We start from the raw sequence: 19,105 nt of genomic DNA on the forward strand, positions 1-19,105 counted from the left end.
GTCTAGACACAATTGAGGGTGATGTCGATGCCATCAAGAAGAATCTCGAGGAACTGCGTATGGCTGCTGATCTTCCTCCCTACTGAGGCTTTCTCTGCATTACTTTTCCTTATTTTGCAGTCTTTATTTTGCCTCTTTATGCTATGTTTTTCTTTTTGAGGATGACAAAAAGGGGGAGAAAATGTAGTTGATGTTTGATTGACAATTGGTTTATTTTGGTGGTGTTTTGGCTGAAACTATGTTGATGTGTTTCTAGTTGTAGTTGTTAACACAGGATTATTCTGGATAGACTGTTTTAACCTTGGATAGACTATTGTACTCATTTTTCTAAATATCAATGTTAGTCTCTATATAATTCTCTGGATATGTCTACTTGTCAATTTTATATACAATGCATAAAAATAGGGGGAGACTTATATGAAAAATGCCTATTTCCAGTTGCAACCTTAAATTGTCTTTAATTACCTGCTATGAAGTACAAATGAGCATAATGATAGGGGGAGCTTGTTTAAATGTAACTCCACTTATCTCTAAAATACATCATTGTTTTGGTGATCGTCAAAATTGGTTTTAGGGTTAACAGAAATAACAAAGCAATTTTATTAGTTTTTGTTCAGTTCTGATTCTCTGAAAATTGTTCTTGAAAACCATTGTCATACTTGCAATCCAAGCAATTTTAGTAGTTAATATGAAATATAAATATATTCAATTCAATTAAATTGAGTAATCCTTGAATTTTTCCTTTTTTGCCACACTATTTTGTAATGTTAATTGTAATTAAAACTTGAGAACATTATAATTGAACTCTAGTGTACGGTCAAAATTAAGGAACAAAAAGATGGATAAATCATAATCTAAATATAAATTCATGAATAAAGCAGCAATTGATGACTTGTGGAAAGATTCAACCCCCGTTTGGAATTGCGTTTGCAACATTTAAAAGCGCGCTCAATTTTAAAAATAGTGTTTAATAGTGTTTAGGGGATAGAGGTTTAATAAAAAAATGGCATTTCGATGAAGCTAGAAATTGGAGCTTATGAAATTACATTTTGCGTATAAGTTATATCAAAATTCTCTTAGACAATCTAATCTCTCTTTAATTCTAATAATTACATGTTTATCTAGATAAAAAAACGTTTAGGTAAATAATGTGTTTTAGGTGGGACTTTATCACTCATCACTCTTCATCACTGACCGCCATTGTTACCATCACATATCTCTCTTTGCACAATTGATCCCGTACAAATTTGTGTGAGCTTCATACTGAACTTATTGAATTTATATAATATTACACACACACACACACATATGCAAGTATCCTACTTGCTCACGGGTTAACTGTTTGTTCATGATTTGGATACTATTATTTTGCATGAAGTAACTAAGTACTTGCCTTCTTGATACATTGGTCTTTCAATGCATATACCAAACTACACTGATGTATCATATGGGTCATGGTTGCATATAGGTTGTAATACCCCGTATTTTATTAAAGAGTTTAGTTTATTTAAATTCATTTATGTGAGGATTCCTTTACCTATTATTGTGCATGCTACATTGTTATATTAAGTTCATTTAATGGTGCATGTAAATTAATTGTGTATGTTAAAATAGTAAATTTATTCATTTAATTGTGCATGTATTATTATTTTTATTTGTTGATTATGTTTAATTAAGCAATATTAGTTAATTAAAGTATTATATTTATGTTATAAAGTATTATGATGATATAATGTATTCTTATGTAATAATAATAATAATAATTATAATAGTTTATTAATAATAATAATAATATTTATAATAATAATAATTATAATAGTTTATTAATAATAAAAATAATAATAATATTTATAATAAATAATAATAGTATTAAATCAATGTCATGATGAAATTAGAGATTAGGATATGATTTCATTAATGTGTATGGGTAGACTTGAAGCCATATGGTTGGGAAAGTGGTTAGTAAATGTAAAAATTAGATATTTATAATATTTATATTTATAATTTGTATATAAATTAGCTAGCCTACCTTAGAAGGAAGGAAAGGGAGTTGACACAAATTATAAATTTTAGTAAGCCATTGTAAAAGTGTGGAAAGGAAGAGAGAGAAAAAAAGGAGCTTGGACCGGTGTAGGAGAAATTTACCTGACTACGCGCAACCGGCGGATTTATTTTAAATCCAAAAAGGCAAGTTCTTATCTATTTTTCCCCTTTGAATCCATAAATTAATTGTTTAAATTATTTAAATTATTATGGAGCCTTGAGAGCATGTTAGGAATTAATAAATTATTATTTTTAGTTTATTTAATTAATAAAATTTTAATTATTTAGGATGGTAGATATTTAATTATTATCCTATACAATTAAATCTAGCTAAAAATAATTATTTAAGGCTTCAGGGATTTTTCTAGAATTTTCTAGAATTTTTCGGTAATTTTATGCATTTTCCGGCGAGGCTCCGGCGAGATTTCCGGTCGCCGGCAGCGGGGAAGAAGACCGGAGCAATCCGGTGTGTTGCGGCACAAGGTACCCTGTGTGCGCATGGATCCATGACCTGTTGATGGGAAATTGATTAAAAGATGGATTCGGTGTAGCGCGGGACACCATATGATGGTGCGCGCTAATCATCAGCCGTAGGATGAAAGGAGCATAGGTGGATTGATCCGGTGTGGTGCGCATGTAGGAAAGGTGATGCAACCAACCAATCAGAGGACGCCACGTCTGCAGGAGCCTTCAACGCGCGCGTGGAACTCTCCAGACGCGCGTGGGAGCGCGCGCGCGCGCGTGGCTGATACCAGACGCGCGTGGAGGCGCGTGGGAGAGTGGGGAAGGTTGGGCTGCGCGTGGGGAGGCTCTGGGAGGCGCGTGAGGGCGCGTGTGGGGTCTCTACAGCTGCTGGAAATTACCAAAATACCCTTAGGGCCAGTTTTGTAAATTCCAGAACCTTAAACTTGGATTTTTAGGTACTGTGTTGGTATTTACGGGTTTAACAGGCCACGAAATTATTATTTTAATACCCGTTAATTATTTTTATGGCCAATTAATCTTTTCTAAGTATCTATTGGCTCGTTTACGGTACGGATATTAATGTGATTTATTTAATGACATTGTTAAATATAAATAGTGTTAATATCTTACTAAATGGTATCAAACATTACTGTTAAATTAAATAATGCCATGTTTTAGTCATATAAATTATCCAATATATATTATGGGATATTTATACTGTTAATCATATATCAACCATGATTATTATGCTGTGTGCATTTCAGGAAATAAATGGACTGTTTAAATTATGTCGCATTTATATTATATGGATGTGTTGCCTTATAGAACCATGTGAGCTGGCTAATAAGTTTAGACTCATTTATACCTTGTGCATTCGTTGCGATAGACAGATGTGTGGCTGTCGGGGTATATGGTTTAATATTATTGGCATGTGTTGCCTAATTGACATACTCGGTATATTTATTAATATTGTTGGCATGTGTTGCCTAATTGATATGCTCAGTATATTCATCAGTACTTTGAGAGGTGTTATCACTGTGTAGTTCGTTATAGTCAGTGTTGTCAGTACCGTGCACCATGTATAATAGCTGATTTCCCGGGTAGGGAAAGGCGACACTTAACCACCTAGTGTGAGTCTAAGTGATCACCGTCTATTCTGGTTGAGGTCATGTTATACATTGGATAGTTCCCTTAGGATGTATACAGATATAGTACTCATCCGATTTATAATGATTAATTTATTTGATTCTCTGATTTGGGTCATAGTAAAGAGGACTTGCTCGTGGGGTTGACCCACCATTGTTGTTATTTCAGGATACGGTCAGTACCCGTTCCAAGGTTGAGGTTAGCAGTGTGGGACCACCATCCGAACTCATCTACTCTTACGATCCAGTTCAGGGTAGAAGTTTTACGTATTACTTCAGTTTCAGTTTTTATTTACTTTTGACGTTGAACTCTCAGGTTTATATTTAGGGATCCTTGACATAGGATTTCCAAGTTGTAATGGAGTACTGTATTTAAATAAAGGATGGATGGATGTTGTATTATTTAGTGTTCCTTTCCTGTCTAAATTCTTTTATTATCATCATTTTGTATTCCATGCTTGTATATTGCCAATTGTTGTTTTTGATATCCCTCGTTTTTCGTGTATAAGCCTGATCAACTTATGCGTGGAAAATGTGGGGGTGTTACATAGGTATACGTGCATATAACCACTAACAGGAGCATCACATATACCAAACTATATCGATGTATCATACGGGTCATGAAATGGCTTCAATACCCTCTTCTTCATTTTATATTCATAAGGGCAGAGGTTTGTCGATCTGTAGCTCTCGACTTCGTAGTGCCAGCTGTAGGGCTAGGTCACCTAAAATATGCAGGCACGGGCCCTGTTCCATAATCTTCAATCTTTAAGCTATAAGTGAAATGATAAGGGTAAAAATGAGTGATTTGTTTACGTTTAAGAGGATGATGGACACTTTGAAGTTACACGAACTTCACTTTCTCAATTACCTTAGGGCTTGGTGGAACCAACTGGTTTCACGTTGGGGTCAACTCTTTTGGAAAAACTATGTGCATCAACCTTTGCTAAAGCTTTATTATGACTAGGTGATGTTGTACTTCTTGACTTCTTTTTTCGGTCTGAATCAAACTGCGCTTTTCGAATGGGAGGGGGATCCTGAGAAGGGTATTATTGTCGTTAAATTATTTATTATGTGTTGCGTGACCATCATGTGAGAAAATTATGATTGAAAGCTTGTCGAAGTGGCAATCTACAACCAAATAGAATAGTTTAGGTTTTTTTTTTTGCACAATTTGTAGTTCAAAGGAGTTTTATGCTAGTTTGGTAACAGTTAAGGGGGGTTTATTGTACTTTATCTTTTATATATATATATATATATATATATATATATATATATATATATATATATGAAGCATGCTTTTTTGGTCACAGATTTGGATTTATATTGTAAAATATTATTTCGTTAAATTTTATCATTAAATATCATGTGTAAATATCTGTATTTTATTATTAAAAAAATCTTATATCAAATAAAATTAATGTTTATTAAATATGTTAAATTATTTATATTTGAATAATGCCACATGTTATATGGATAATATAGTAAACTAAATAATAATAATATTTTAAACAAAATTGTTACCAAACAAATTTAGAAAATTTACTATATAATGAATCACCAAATGACTAACGTATTATTTGTATGACCGTTTTAGTGATAAAAGCATTTTCACTAATACAAATAAGCAATTGCAACACCTTTTTTCTTTTTTATTAATTTTTTTTTTTTTTTTTTTTCATTCATTGCCAAACAACTCATACATATATCCACTCCGAGAAATATAGAAGATAGAGCCAATGAAACAAATTAGGACAAGTTAAGCAAATACAGTATTGGAATAGAATCACTGATATTGATCTTTATAAAAAATTTTAAACAACAGAAATACAAATTGAAAATAACAATAACAAGAAACCCATTTGTCAAACAATTTTTTTTTTTTAAGAGACATCGCATTCATAGATTGAGATGAAACAAAGAAAGAAGTATTTATATATATATATATATGTATGATTCAAAAGAACACAAACCCTAAAACTGTGAGGACAATTTCAATTTTATTACCATAGATTGAGACGAAACAAAGAAATAAGTATTAGATCATTCATTTCTTGTTGGACCAATGGCCAGATTTGGAGAATAAGATAGAGAGCTCACTTTGGAAGCTTTTGCTTGCTGTGCCGCGTATTGCAATTGAACCTTAAACTTGAATCGCTATGATATAAGTTGGGACATGAGTGGCATAATAATTTTTTTGTTCTAATTGTTGAGATAGTTTTTGAGATTATAAAAATACTATAATTAATCCACTATTCTTTCTCCAAATCTCTCAATTTTTTCTCTCTTCAAATCTCTCAATTTTCTTTTTTTTAGAGAATAACTTATGATTTCTTTTCTTTTCCCTCCACTAACTATCCAAACACTAAAATTATCATTTATTTTTTTGTCTTTCAAAATTCCTCCAAATCATTCAATCCAAGCAAAGGTATAGAAAAAAATATAAAATTTTTTTTGTAAAATATAAATAAAATTTAAAATTAAAGAAAGGTATAGAAAAAATAAATTTTTAAATATCTTGTAGTGATAAAACTCTATAAAAAATATATTAATTATCAATAATAAAAAAAAATCTACAGATTCTCTTACGGAGTATTTTATTGGTTACGTTAGTTTGTTACAACTTAATTTATTTATTTCTTTAAAAAAAATGATTTTATTGTATTAAGAAAATTTGAAATAAAGAATAAATTGAGTTTTTTTTTTTTTAATTTGGTATGAGAATCAATTATGTGTAATTATAAATATAATGGTCAAATAGACCGACTGAATTAATTTTCAAATTTGGTAACTAGAAAAATAGAAAATACTTGAGTAGAAAAACAGAAGAACGAAAAAAAAATAAAATGGGTTTTGCGAAACTAATATAAAGCACAGTAAGAGGTTTGAGAGAGTCCTTTCACCGAACTCTCTCCTTTTTCCAATCAATTATCTTTTGAAGATCGTTCATCGATTCTAGGGTTTCCATTTAGTCTTTTCTCTCTCAAATCAGGTTTTTTTTTTTCTCTCTCTCTCTCTCTGCATATTCATACACACACATGTATGCATGTGTACAGTTTACACATACATATATAGATATATATTTGTGTGGGTGTGTGTGATACCCAATCGATTTGCTTGTTTGTTTAGTTCTTCGTTAGTTATGATCAGATTGCCGGATCGATTTTTCTTATTGTTTGTTGATTTCGTGTATTTTTCTCATTACGGCTGTGTATCTGTAATAGTTTACACGTTATGGCTGAAGTTCTTGTTTTGCTTTATTTTGTCGTTGTTACTGTTTACAAAATTGCGACTTTAGTATGAAGATTCCGTTTTCTTAATTTGATTCTATAATCACTTGCGAAGGTTTATGGCAGTTTTTGATGAATTTGATATTGATATTGATATTTTAGGGTTTTGGTGTTGCATTATGGGTAATATTGAAGTGGCATTACGTTGGTTGATTTGATAATGTATTTGATTTTGATAATGTTTGTAATTCACAGATTTTGGTTTTAAAGATGACGATGAACAACGAAAGGAAGACGATTGACTTAGAGCAGGGATGGGATTTTATGCAGAAAGGGATTATAAAGCTGAAGAACATTCTAGAAGGACTGCCTGAGCCACAGTTCAGTTCAGAGGACTATATGATGCTCTATACGTATCCTTTGGTCTTTTCATTTGTTTGTCTATTTTAGGTGATTGTTCCATTATTGTGTGTTGTTATTTTCCTTAATTCTATGTGCAGAACTATCTATAATATGTGTACTCAAAAGCCCCCTCACGATTACTCTCAACAGCTGTATGACAAATACAAAGAGTCTTTTGAGGAATACATTACATCAACGGTAAGGAAGACTTTGTCCATCTTATCTATCTTGTGGTGCACTCTGATACACCGATATATACACCTTATTTGTTGTTTCCTTATCGAAAATGAAGTATCCCCAATGATAAATTGCTTACTCTAATTTGTATTTGTATTACAAGCTTTGAAGTGGTGTAGAAGTCAACATTAAGTTGATGTTATTGTATTATGCGATTGTGTAAGGAGTGAAATCGCATTAAGTTGTTTTGTTTTGTGCCACACTTGAGGGGGATATGAACTTATTCTTTGACTGGTGCTTTTACAGTTGGCAATCATTTATTGTTTGGTTTGGGTTGGTCAGTAAGAATTTTTTCATCAAATTAGAATTTCTTAGTTGTTAGGAGAAAAAAAATAAAAACAGGTATCTGTGACTTGTCATCAAGTTCCTCTAAGAGAATTTAGTTACAAAACTAAGGTATTTGACCAAAACAATGGTTTGGCAAAATAGAGAATAAGTTTACTTATATGTCAAAACTCAAATGATACTTTAATCTTATATATATATAACGTTATGCTGTTGTGGTGGATTGAGGAGACATATATTCTCATTGGGTATCGAAGACTACAGAAGAGAAGGAACTTTTTACTAATGCATTGCCACTTGATTACAAAAATCAGAAATTTATCTTTCTATCATGCATCTTATATTACTAAACTCAACTTGTTCTTTGGTTTTGCATAAACTTAATTTAGTTAGTCAATAGCAAGTCCTCTGCTCAATGATTGGATGTTGATTATGAAATTTGGGAAGTATTTGAGCCCCTTGCCATATTAAAGATACGTTTGGCTTGGCTAGAAGGGGCAAAGATGTCCTGCGGATCACTTAACTTCAACTAGATATATATTTCAACCGAAACAGGATTATTTTAGATGTGTTGGTGCATTTGATATCTCCTGTAAGTGGCTGGTAGATATATGTGTGCACACATGTAAACTTCCAGTTTTGCAAGTCATAGCAATCAACAGCATTGTTTATATCTTACATTTAATTAGATAGGTGTGAACTTGTATACGAGTAGAACCAGAGTTACTTCATAATGAATACATTCTCATATACCATAGAAACCAAATGATTAAGTGATGGTTTGAAAAATCAAATATGACTTGGAAACGTTATCACGCTCGGTGAAAAGAATTGTGAAACCTCTCTTTTTACAGGAAAGCGATTCTCTTTTAATACCATTGAAGATATATACTTGATTTTTTATTATCAATTTTAGCTTTGGAGTTAACAGTTTCAGTGATTCAGTGACTCATCTTTTTTGTTACTGGATTTTGAATTGAAGGTATAATTACTTATGGAGTAGTTAATTGGAAATCTCAATTCTGTTCTTTTTGAGGTTACAAATGAAATTTTGTCTTGGATACATAATTCCATGCATATAAATCTTCTTTGTAGGCTTTTGGCTTGAAAGGTCTCTTCTGATGCCCTTTTCATGTACTAAGACAAGGCAGAAGTTAACAATTTGATTCATGTATTAGATGATGATCTATGCATGGCTATTACTACAATCCAAACTTCAAAAATGGATTATTGACTATCAGAAAAAAGATACAGTCCTTTTTGTTTTTGGGCACTGATATAGCGTGAGTGAATTTTAACTGAACCAGATGTAGCGTGAATAAATTTTAATTGAACCAGATGTAGCGTGAATGAACTGATAGTCTAGAGTTCATATATACAAGAAGTAAGAAGGAAGCACTTGTAAGTTTTGGTATCTGGCGTGCAATAAACATATGAAATTGTGAAACGATGCTTGTTGTGTTATTTTCTGATCTAGGTATGACACTGGTTCTTGTGTTGATGTCTCTCTCCTACTTGTAGTGCAATTAAATTCTTTTCTTGGTTATTTTCCTTCCATGCTTCTTGTAGAAATGAAGTTGACCTCTTTTTCCTTTATAATACTTTGCTTTATATTTTCCAAAATAGAAGAAGCAATTCACAAATTTCATCAGACAATTGGGAGAGAGCTAATTTTAGTTGCAGTGTGCTTACATTAAGTACTGAAATTGGGACTTTTTCCTTGTGCATTTATTAGCGGATGAAATTCTTGGGCAGGTTTACTTGAAACCCTTGTCTCATATATTTGGTGATTGTATAGATATTGTAATGAGATAGAATGGGGTTAGTGTAGTTCTTTGGGTGCCCTCCTCTTTGAGTGCTCTTTAATGAATTATTATTTATAATAATAATACAAAAAAATGTATGAACTATAGGGAATTATGATAAGAATTAAATGGTTTTGGGAGAACAGGAAGAAGACAAATACTAACCAGAAATTTAGTAAAAGTTTAATAATTTAAGATAATGGAAATGTGTACTTTAGACAATCCGTTGGTCAATTTTCGCAACGAACTTATTTTACCAAAGGCCTTGTAGCCTAATGGTATCTCCGATGGTGAGGGTTCAAGTCCCCATATGGCAAATGGGTGTGTGAGTACCAACTAAGAAAAAAAAAATGGGTGTGAGTTTCTTGCCAATGTAAACAAAAAGATTTTTCATATGTAGGCCGACTAAATAGGCGGGCTACACAGATCCACCAAAACACAATCACAAGATAATTCATGTGGGTTACACATGATGTCTTCTTTTCCTTTTCTTCTCTTGTCCCATTCGTCTGGTTAAAACTTTCAGCCTCCAAAGTTGCTCAATATAACATTTTCCTATGGTGGGGGTGGTGTTGGTGTTCAAGTTGCAGGTGGCAGAAATAAGATGGTTGAGGTGCTGAGAAAAGGAATGATAGTATTTCCGCTGGGGGTCTTGAGTTGATTGTATAAAGCTTGACATTGTTGAATGCTCTCTTCTACTTCTACAATAATAATGAGGGGATTTTTTATGTGTTCCTCAAGTTGCCTCTGTGATTTTTTTTACATTAGAATTTTCCATAGGCATTATTGAAAGATGAAATTTGACATGAGGTGGAAGCATGGCCTGAACTACTTGGGGATTAAGTACACCCCCTTATGAGTTGTGAGTTTCATAATGTGTGCTACACCACACCTGAAAAGAAAAAAAAAAAAGAGTTGCCTTGCTCTTGGAAACCTGCATTTTGAGAGAGAGGTCAGAATATCCAAATTCAAATATTAGCTAGTATTCACTTTGTTTTTCTCCTTTTACAAACTTTAAAGGTTATCAATTACTTTTGATTTTACTTATTTTTCTTAAATATTCATTGGAACATAAACTTCTATTGTTTATTTATTATTAAATTATTTTAAAATTGCTATGGCTATATTATTTACATTTATCTTCATACTGCTAGTTCGAAATAATTTCATATTCGGCCTCTGAAGGTTGTTACCTGAACCGGTGGAACATTTGCATTGGCGCCATTAGCGTGAGTTTGAATCTCAGAGCAGCCACTTTGTAAAATGAAAACGGAAAAGTCTGTTTTGAGCCCCTCCCCAGGACCTTGCCTTGGCAGGACTGCAACTGGATGATGGCCTTTTCTTTTTATTCCTTTTACTTAACCTCCACCAAAATGAAATTTCTGGATTCCCTATGGCCCCATGCAAAAGTTGCTTTTCCTGCAATTACAAGCATTCTAGTAATAATTTTCTTAGTGCGTATAAATTATCTAGTAGAACATGCATCATTATCTAGTGGACCAAAACTAATTTTTTTTGTAAGTTCTCACTTCTAATATTTACTTCCTTATTATTTGAAGCTTGTAGAGATAATTTTTTGTTTTTATTTTTGTTCTTACAATTAACTTTATTTGTTTTCTATTCTAATTCAGGTATTACCTTCCTTAAGAGAGAAACATGATGAGTTTATGTTGAGGGAGCTTGTGCAAAGGTGGTCAAATCATAAAATTATGGTCAGGTGGCTTTCTCGGTTTTTCTATTATCTTGATCGCTATTTTATTGCTCGGAGGTCGCTTCCAGCGCTTAATGAAGTTGGACTCACATGCTTCCGTGATCTAGTATGTATTGATTGTACCCTTTCATTATCTTGTTATCTTTGTATCTGAACTTATTTGTTTAATAGATTTTAATTTAGTGCCTTTTGAGATTTGAAATCTATTGCAGCTGTCCATTATCTTTTACTCTTTTCCTTTTTGTGGTCCTGTTTCCTTCTATGGTATAATCATTGAAGTATGATTGTAACATATATTTTGAATTCAGGTCTACCTGGAGTTGAATGGGAAAGTAAGAGATGCTGTTATATCATTGGTATGTTTTCTTTCTATTGCTTCAACTGCACACACTAGTCATATATTCTGTTTTATTCTACGGTTCAGCTAAAAAAGAGGGAGTTGATAAGGTAAGGACCGGCACCCTAGCCTTTGATAGAGTGTTGGGCAAGGTCTGTGATATAGACCTATAAGAGGGGTGAATAGGATAATAACTGCTACTTGAATCTTAACTAAAATTAGCAAAACTTTAGAGTCAAATTATAACTAAATATTGTAGCTCAATCAATCCATCGAGGAAAATTAGTTGCACACAACATGGACATGCAGATGCACCAGTGAAAAAAAGCAAAATTAGTTTTCATAGAAGGTAAGTCTGTAGTGAGACTTACCAAACTAACTTGGAATGAAATAATTAAAAATGACTTTGGAAGATTAAATGTTACAGGAGATATTTCATGCGGTTGATCCTATTTGTTTGCGATAAAGACAAGGATGATGATGATAAATCAATTCATCATGCTTATTATACCAATTAAATTAAAGCAGTAAAAAACATGTATCAGGACACCGAGACTTTTATATGGAAAACCCAAACGGTCATGGAACCTATTACAACTAGGTTATTAGTTCCCAAACCCAAGAAGAGACACACAGACTAATCCACCAAAACCTATAATCGAGTTTCCATTCTCATAGTCTGCTCATCAATACAGATCCACAATCCGCTTCTCCAACCAGTGATTTGATCTCCAACGACTAGTTATTCAGATCAATCTCAGATTGATTGAACAGATCTTGGTGTTGTAGCTTGTTTACAGCTCCGTGGCAATTGTTGTCAACACACTTGAGTAACTGTCATGCCTTTAAATTTTAAAACATTGAGATATCTTATTCCAAGACAAATATGGGTATGCCACGTTCCACTATGCACAAATTACCAAGAATATCTAAATGAAGTGTAAGCTCAATAATAGACCAACCGAGTACTTAAATCAATACTTAAGACCTACAAAGTCAACCACACTGATTATTATAAAATCAAAACATTACTTTAAGTGTTCCGACATGAATCTCTGGGGTACTTAATAATAACTAAACAATAATTAAAGAACATTAGCCAAGTTCTCAATCTTGCTCCACTGGCGCCTTACTGGAATGTTAAGTAAAAGGGTTAGCTCAGAGCTGAACAAGATCATAGCTCAACAAGTAAACTTATACCATAACTCAATAACAATTGTGTAATATATAATATCACATATATGTGCTTAACTCATAAGCTTCACAATCTCGTTCAATATCTTATATGTTAATTCTCTTGATTAAATTCATGAACCTTAAGCATGGTTTAACATTTGTTCTTTTTAGTTCATTATATAAGGAAATGCCTCCAAATCTTAGGTAAGGAGCACATCCAACCTCTCAGGTAAGGAGCATATCCAACTTTGTAGGTAAGCAATTAATCCAACTTTTCTAGTACATTAGGTTGGGAATACAACCAACCTCACATGTAACAACTTACTCAACAATAGGTAGAGAACATATCCAATATCCCATGTGGAACGAATCCGATGAGGTAGGGAACACCTCCAACCTTGTGGAACACATTATACCTTCAAATTTACAAATTTCTAACTAAAAGTATTCTCACCTAATTCATCACAATAATGTTTTTAGTGTTAATTAAGTATTTACAATTAGCTCGCTAACACAGTGTAAGTTTTATACATAATAGTTGAATTGGTTACCATCGTACACAAATGGAAAATTTTCGTACTGACTGATGTTTCTTCTATACTAAACTGCTCCATATATGTTATAGGAAGAGTTACAGTTTAAATGCATTATAGCATTAGCACCCTTACAGTTGTTCATATATGGATTCGATGCGCGATCATTAGTTTACTAATATTGTCGCTTAGCAACCATTTTTTAGAAACAGAACAGAAAAATAAAGGTGCAATGGTAAATAATATACTCAGCTGAGAGATCAAAGCACAAAACAATTTAAACTCTAAAAAAGTTGGCATTGAAAGATTTCCTTGGTAAGCAGAAAAAATTGAAAGAAAGAAAGCAATATTTAGTTTGGAATCTTGTAGAGAGAAACAGATTAAGTTCTTTGTATCTCGATTATTGGCAAAGAGAGTGGAGATCTCCCACTAAAATAAACATGATGGAGGAGAGATAAAGGATAGTAGATTTTAAACCTAAAGGCTAAAGCCCTAAGCCCTAAGCGCTTTTTATTTAGGATGGGAATAAAAAGGTAAATAAAAAATTAGTTTTCTTGGTTGTAGGTGCAACAAGCTTACTCACTCACGTGAACTTTGTAAATAGTGGATCATGTGATTCCTGTTTGATTTGCATTTATATTCATTAAATCTCCTCACAATACAATATTTACCTAGCAATTTGTAATGAATAGGGTTAGATCAAATAGAATATTAATATCTGAATATCGGATCATATAATCTCAACAACTATGTTCTATACAGTTTTTTCATTGTTATTTCTTATTTTTTTCAATTGGAAGTAGGCAGATTTGATAAATATATACTTTTTCTAATAATGATAGATCCGAAAGGTATGTTGAAATATATCGGTACTGGTATATCACTATATCCACTGAAACACCCGTGCAAGTATGCAACATCATCATTATTTCCAAGTTTCCTGCTAAGGTTAATCAACAATATCTTCTAACCAGATTGATCATGAGCGCGAGGGAGAGCAAATTGACCGGGCTTTATTGAAGAATGTTTTAGATATATTTGTTGAGATCGGAATGGGGCAAATGGATTATTATGAGAATGACTTTGAAGCGGCTCTGCTCGAAGATACTGCTGCTTACTATTCTAGGAAGGCTTCAAACTGGATCTTGGAAGATTCTTGTCCAGATTATATGTTGAAAGTAAGCATCTACATTTTTTTTATTTTATATTTTTTTATTTTTTTATCTCATTAGCTTAAGAAACATCTTTTTGATAATTTAGATGATTTCTGAGCATATTTTTGAAACTCCAGGCTGAGGAATGTTTGAGAAGAGAGAAGGACAGGGTTTCTCATTATCTGCATTCTAGTAGCGAGCTAAAGTTGCTGGAGGTTTGTTCTGTCTCTCATAGTAATCATTAATTTATTAGAAATCTGACTTCATTTTCAGGTAGTTATAAAGATTGGAGGATGTCATAGCATATTGAACTAATTTGCCAGTCATTTTTTATCAGTGAATTTTATGGTTTTTTTCTTATGTTAAAATCAGATTGGATAATCCATGTTGTTATCATTCCTCTGTCATTTGTTTCTGTAGAAAGTTCAACATGAGTTGTTGTCCGTCTATGCAACCCAATTGCTTGAAAAAGAGCACTCTGGATGTCACGCATTGCTTAGAGATGACAAGGTACTCACTCAGATCATGTGATATTCAAGCGTTTACTGTTTATTTAATTGCAAATAAGTAACGTTTATTGCTGGTTTCGTTTATTTGGTTTTAGGTGGATGACTTGTCAAGGATGTATAGGCTCTTTTCTAAAATACCTCGAGGTTTAGAACCTGTTTCTAGTACATTTAAGCAGGTTTGTAGTCTAAATTGAAGTTCATTTGATGAATAGGGAACCTTTAATATGTGCGTCCCTTTGTTATTATTTCTTTCTTCCTCTCCTTCATATTAAATTATATACTGGTGTTTCTTAATGTAGCATGTTACAGCCGAAGGTACAACATTGGTTAAACAAGCTGAAGATGCAGCAAGCAACAAAAAGGTCTGTATCTTGATTGTTCTATATCAGATCCCATAGTCTTCTGATAAGTTGCAGTTAGTCGCACTGATATTGGAATGTCACTTTGTTGGGCTTGGGGCAGGTTACAACAATTTATCTTCTATTTTGTGTGAATGAAGTGAATAAAGTGGAATTTAATTAATTAAATGGCTATGTAGATTTTCCGTACCACATGTGCAACTTTAAAGTGAATGTAATTGTTTGATGTAGTTGTGTAGCTCATTGCAATTTTAGTTGTCTATTCTAACATTTTCTTCATTGGCCAAAATCCTGTGTATATAGTGAATTTACCTGTTTCTTATGTATTCTTAATTAGGTATTTTCTATATGATGAAACATTGATTTGGTAGGTGTTGATATTATCATACCCTGTATTTGCTACTCAAATTTTGTTTTATCAAGTAAATTGTTAATCATTTGTATCTTGGATCTCTGAGGTTCTTTGTAGCCTTAATATAAATTTACAATATATTACTTAATAACCTTGGAAGCAAAGAGGTGTGACTTTTTTTTATCAAAATTTATTTCTTCTTCTTCTTCTTCTTCTTCTTCTTCTTCTTCTTCTTCTTATCAATAATTAATTGTATTTCAAATATTATTAATTCGCATGATATTCCCACTTTGGTATGATTATAAAAAATTATTAATTCGCATGATATTCCCATTTTGGTTTGTTCATAATGCAATAAAGTTTCTTATAGTTAACCAAGCTTTTGGGATAATGTTTTCTTGATTTTTTTTATTATGCATTTCCATCTTACTGAATTGGTGTCGACTAATTTTTTTGTTTATTTGTTTTTTTCCTGTGGTTGATTGGTTTCCTATTAGTGAACTTGCATATATCTTTTGCAAATATGTTGTGCCTGTTTATTGCTTACAAAGGTTGTGCTTTTCATTTACAAAATTTTGTTCTGTGAGAAGAACATATATCCTCATGCATGACTTAGCAGCAACCTATTTGATTTTGTTAACTGGTTCTCATGCTAAGAACTTATTTTCTTACAGGCAGATAAAAAGGATGTGGTTGGTTTGCAGGAACAGGTAATTTTATAATACTTTAGTTTCATAATTTGGCAGTACATTTCATGTGCAGGAACTAACTAACTGTGGGAACTTCAGGTTTTCGTTAGAAAAGTAATTGAGCTACATGACAAGTACCTGACATACGTAAATGACTGTTTTATGAATCATACCCTTTTCCACAAGGTTTGAACTACAGACTTACTGCATGATTGAGTTATTCCATCTTATAATTCTTCCCTTTAGAATATCTCGTGTTTTCTTATAGGCACTCAAGGAGGCTTTTGAAGTCTTCTGCAACAAGGGTGTTGCTGGAAGTTCGAGTTCAGAACTACTAGCTACATTTTGTGATAATATTCTTAAAAAAGGTGGAAGTGAGAAATTGAGTGATGAAGCCATTGAGGAGACACTTGAGAAGGTGTGCTGCTCACTCTTTTTTGTATTCCAATTGACCTATTTGCAAGATGTAGAAAGTTACAATTAATGTATATTTAATCTTCAGGTTGTGAAGCTGCTTGCCTACATATGCGATAAAGATCTTTTTGCTGAATTCTATAGGTAGATTATCTAATTTTTTTGGTTAGTGTATTGTGAGTCATTATGGAATGCAATTATTGTATCATTCGATTCATTCATAGATAATTCAGTTGATGTTCCAATTGGTGGCAGAAAAAAACTTGCTCGGCGGTTACTCTGGGACAAGAGTGCCAACGATGAGCATGAGAGAAGCATTCTGACAAAGTTGAAGCAGCAATGTGGTGGTCAGTTCACTTCAAAGATGGAGGGCATGGTAAGTTGTCCTGGATGATGATGTTTTTATGGACACTTGGGATAATTATGAATATTCTTTTATTGCTTTGCTATCTTCTAGGTCACAGATCTGACATTGGCACGAGAAAATCAATCGAACTTCGAGGAATATCTCAGCAATAATGCCAATGCGAATCCCGGGATTGACTTGACTGTTACTGTCCTGACCACTGGATTTTGGCCTAGTTACAAGTCATTCGATCTGAACCTCCCAGAAGAGATGGTATACTTTCAGAATTTTATATTCTGAGGCCTTTAAAATCTAGAACTCCTCCTGCTAATGTGAACTTGTGGAGTTTATGTTTAATAGAATACTCATCCATACTGAATCAATATTGCTTTTCTCTTAGGTCAAGTGCGTCGAAGTTTTCAAAGAATTCTATCAGACAAAAACAAAGCACAGAAAACTTACATGGATATTTTCATTGGGTAGTTGCAACATCAATGGAAAATTCGACACCAAAACTATTGAGATGATTGTGACAACCTACCAGGTTAGTCATTCAAGAAAGTTTATTTTTCACGATTCTAATGACACAAACTTGGAGTCTTGACATTTTCTTTCTGTAGGCTTCTGTTCTTCTGTTATTCAATGGATCGGATAGACTGAGTTATCAGGAAATCGTCACTCAGTTAAACTTAACGGATGATGACGTTGTTAGATTGCTCCATTCACTGTCATGTGCCAAGTATAAGATTCTTAACAAAGAGCCGAACAATAAAACAATCTCTCCCACGGATTACTTTGAGTTTAACTCCAAATTCACCGACAAGATGCGAAGGATCAAGGTATTGGGATTATTTTCCAGCTGTGTTAGTTTTCCTTCTTTTTCTACTGATATTATGTATGATGAAAATCCGTTTACCAATGCAGATTCCACTCCCTCCCGTGGATGAGAAGAAAAAGGTAATTGAAGACGTTGACAAGGACAGACGTTATGCCATTGATGCTTGTATCGTGCGCATCATGAAGAGTCGCAAAGTTCTGGGCCACCAACAGTTGGTTATGGAGTGCGTCGAGCAGTTGAGTCGGATGTTCAAGGTAAGAGCACTTCATTTTCTCAATTCTATTATGCTCAGCCGTTGTTTTCCTCATTTTTAACCCAACGGAGTAAAATCCATCCACAGCCTGATTTTAAAGCAATCAAGAAGAGGATTGAAGATCTAATCACCCGAGACTATCTAGAAAGAGACAAGGACAATCCGAACATGTTTAGGTATTTGGCATGATTTGGCAAGCTGATAACCCAGATGAATTTGTTACTGCAATGCTACCAGGCAATTAGCTCGCTCAAAAAATCTTACGACGGTGGAAGCCCGAGCACAAAGCACCAATTATTCCGTCGTGGGAGCTTTTGATAATTTGTATATTTTGCCCTCAAGTCAGGTGAGGATTATTACTACATATTCCATTCATGTTGAAAAAAAAAAAAGAAAAAAAAATTGTAATTAGTTTTCAGTTTGTGTTTCAATTCCTCCTGGATGACTCTGTTGACGCTGGTATTTTAGTTATTTTTCAGAGTACCTGTTTTAGTTCAGTTTAGTTTTGAACTTCTTTATGGGTTTTTTTTTTTTTTCACTGTAGATTGTGTTTAAATTTTTTTTTGATTTTAATCAAAAGAATAAAAAGAAACGACTTTTTATTTTTTATTTTTTATTTTATTTTCCCCCTCTTAAACATGATTATCGAGTCGGTCAACTAGTGGTATAAAATGATTATCATTATCATGCTTTATGTTAGAAAATTTTAGTTACATTTTTTAATGTTAAGACTTGGCCTCAAAGGAGTAACAAGAATATCCAGCCAAAATCAGCGAAACGGTCATATCTTACACATTAAATTAGGTCAAATTGTAGGGCTTG

At 33.0% G+C, this 19,105-nt stretch overlaps 1 protein-coding gene across 1 annotated transcript; it reads left to right on the top strand.

Annotated features, from left to right (window-relative positions):
* Nucleotides 1–6,490: 6,490 nt before the first annotated feature.
* LOC132294695 (cullin-1-like) lies at nucleotides 6,491–18,780 on the top strand. The gene is made up of 20 exons (XM_059792649.1): nucleotides 6,491–6,645; nucleotides 7,139–7,296; nucleotides 7,384–7,483; nucleotides 11,244–11,429; nucleotides 11,632–11,679; nucleotides 14,344–14,547; nucleotides 14,661–14,738; nucleotides 14,944–15,033; nucleotides 15,128–15,208; nucleotides 15,332–15,394; nucleotides 16,418–16,453; nucleotides 16,532–16,618; nucleotides 16,701–16,850; nucleotides 16,935–16,990; nucleotides 17,102–17,222; nucleotides 17,304–17,465; nucleotides 17,593–17,736; nucleotides 17,813–18,031; nucleotides 18,117–18,284; nucleotides 18,371–18,780. The coding sequence occupies exons 2-20, from the start codon at nucleotides 7,154–7,156 to the stop codon at nucleotides 18,470–18,472; spliced, it is 2,238 nt and encodes a 745-aa protein (XP_059648632.1). The 5' UTR covers nucleotides 6,491–6,645; nucleotides 7,139–7,153; the 3' UTR covers nucleotides 18,473–18,780.
* Nucleotides 18,781–19,105: the final 325 nt, after the last annotated feature.

This window comes from Cornus florida, unplaced genomic scaffold (genome assembly GCF_030987335.1).
Source record: "Cornus florida cultivar Cherokee Brave unplaced genomic scaffold, ASM3098733v1 CherokeeBrave_3.0.0_Hap2_Chr01, whole genome shotgun sequence".
Lineage (NCBI taxonomy): Eukaryota > Viridiplantae > Streptophyta > Magnoliopsida > Cornales > Cornaceae > Cornus > Cornus florida.

What these genes read in the sequence shown, in the direction of transcription:
- LOC132294695 (XM_059792649.1), top strand. Translation starts at nt 7,154, where the DNA reads ATGACGATGAACAACGAAAGGAAGACGATTGACTTAGAGCAGGGATGG. An exon ending in ACAAGATGCGAAGGATCAAG is followed by an intron (nt 18,032 to 18,116) that starts GTATTGGGATTA and finishes TTACCAATGCAG; the next exon opens with ATTCCACTCCCTCCCGTGGA. An exon ending in AGTTGAGTCGGATGTTCAAG is followed by an intron (nt 18,285 to 18,370) that starts GTAAGAGCACTT and finishes ATCCATCCACAG; the next exon opens with CCTGATTTTAAAGCAATCAA.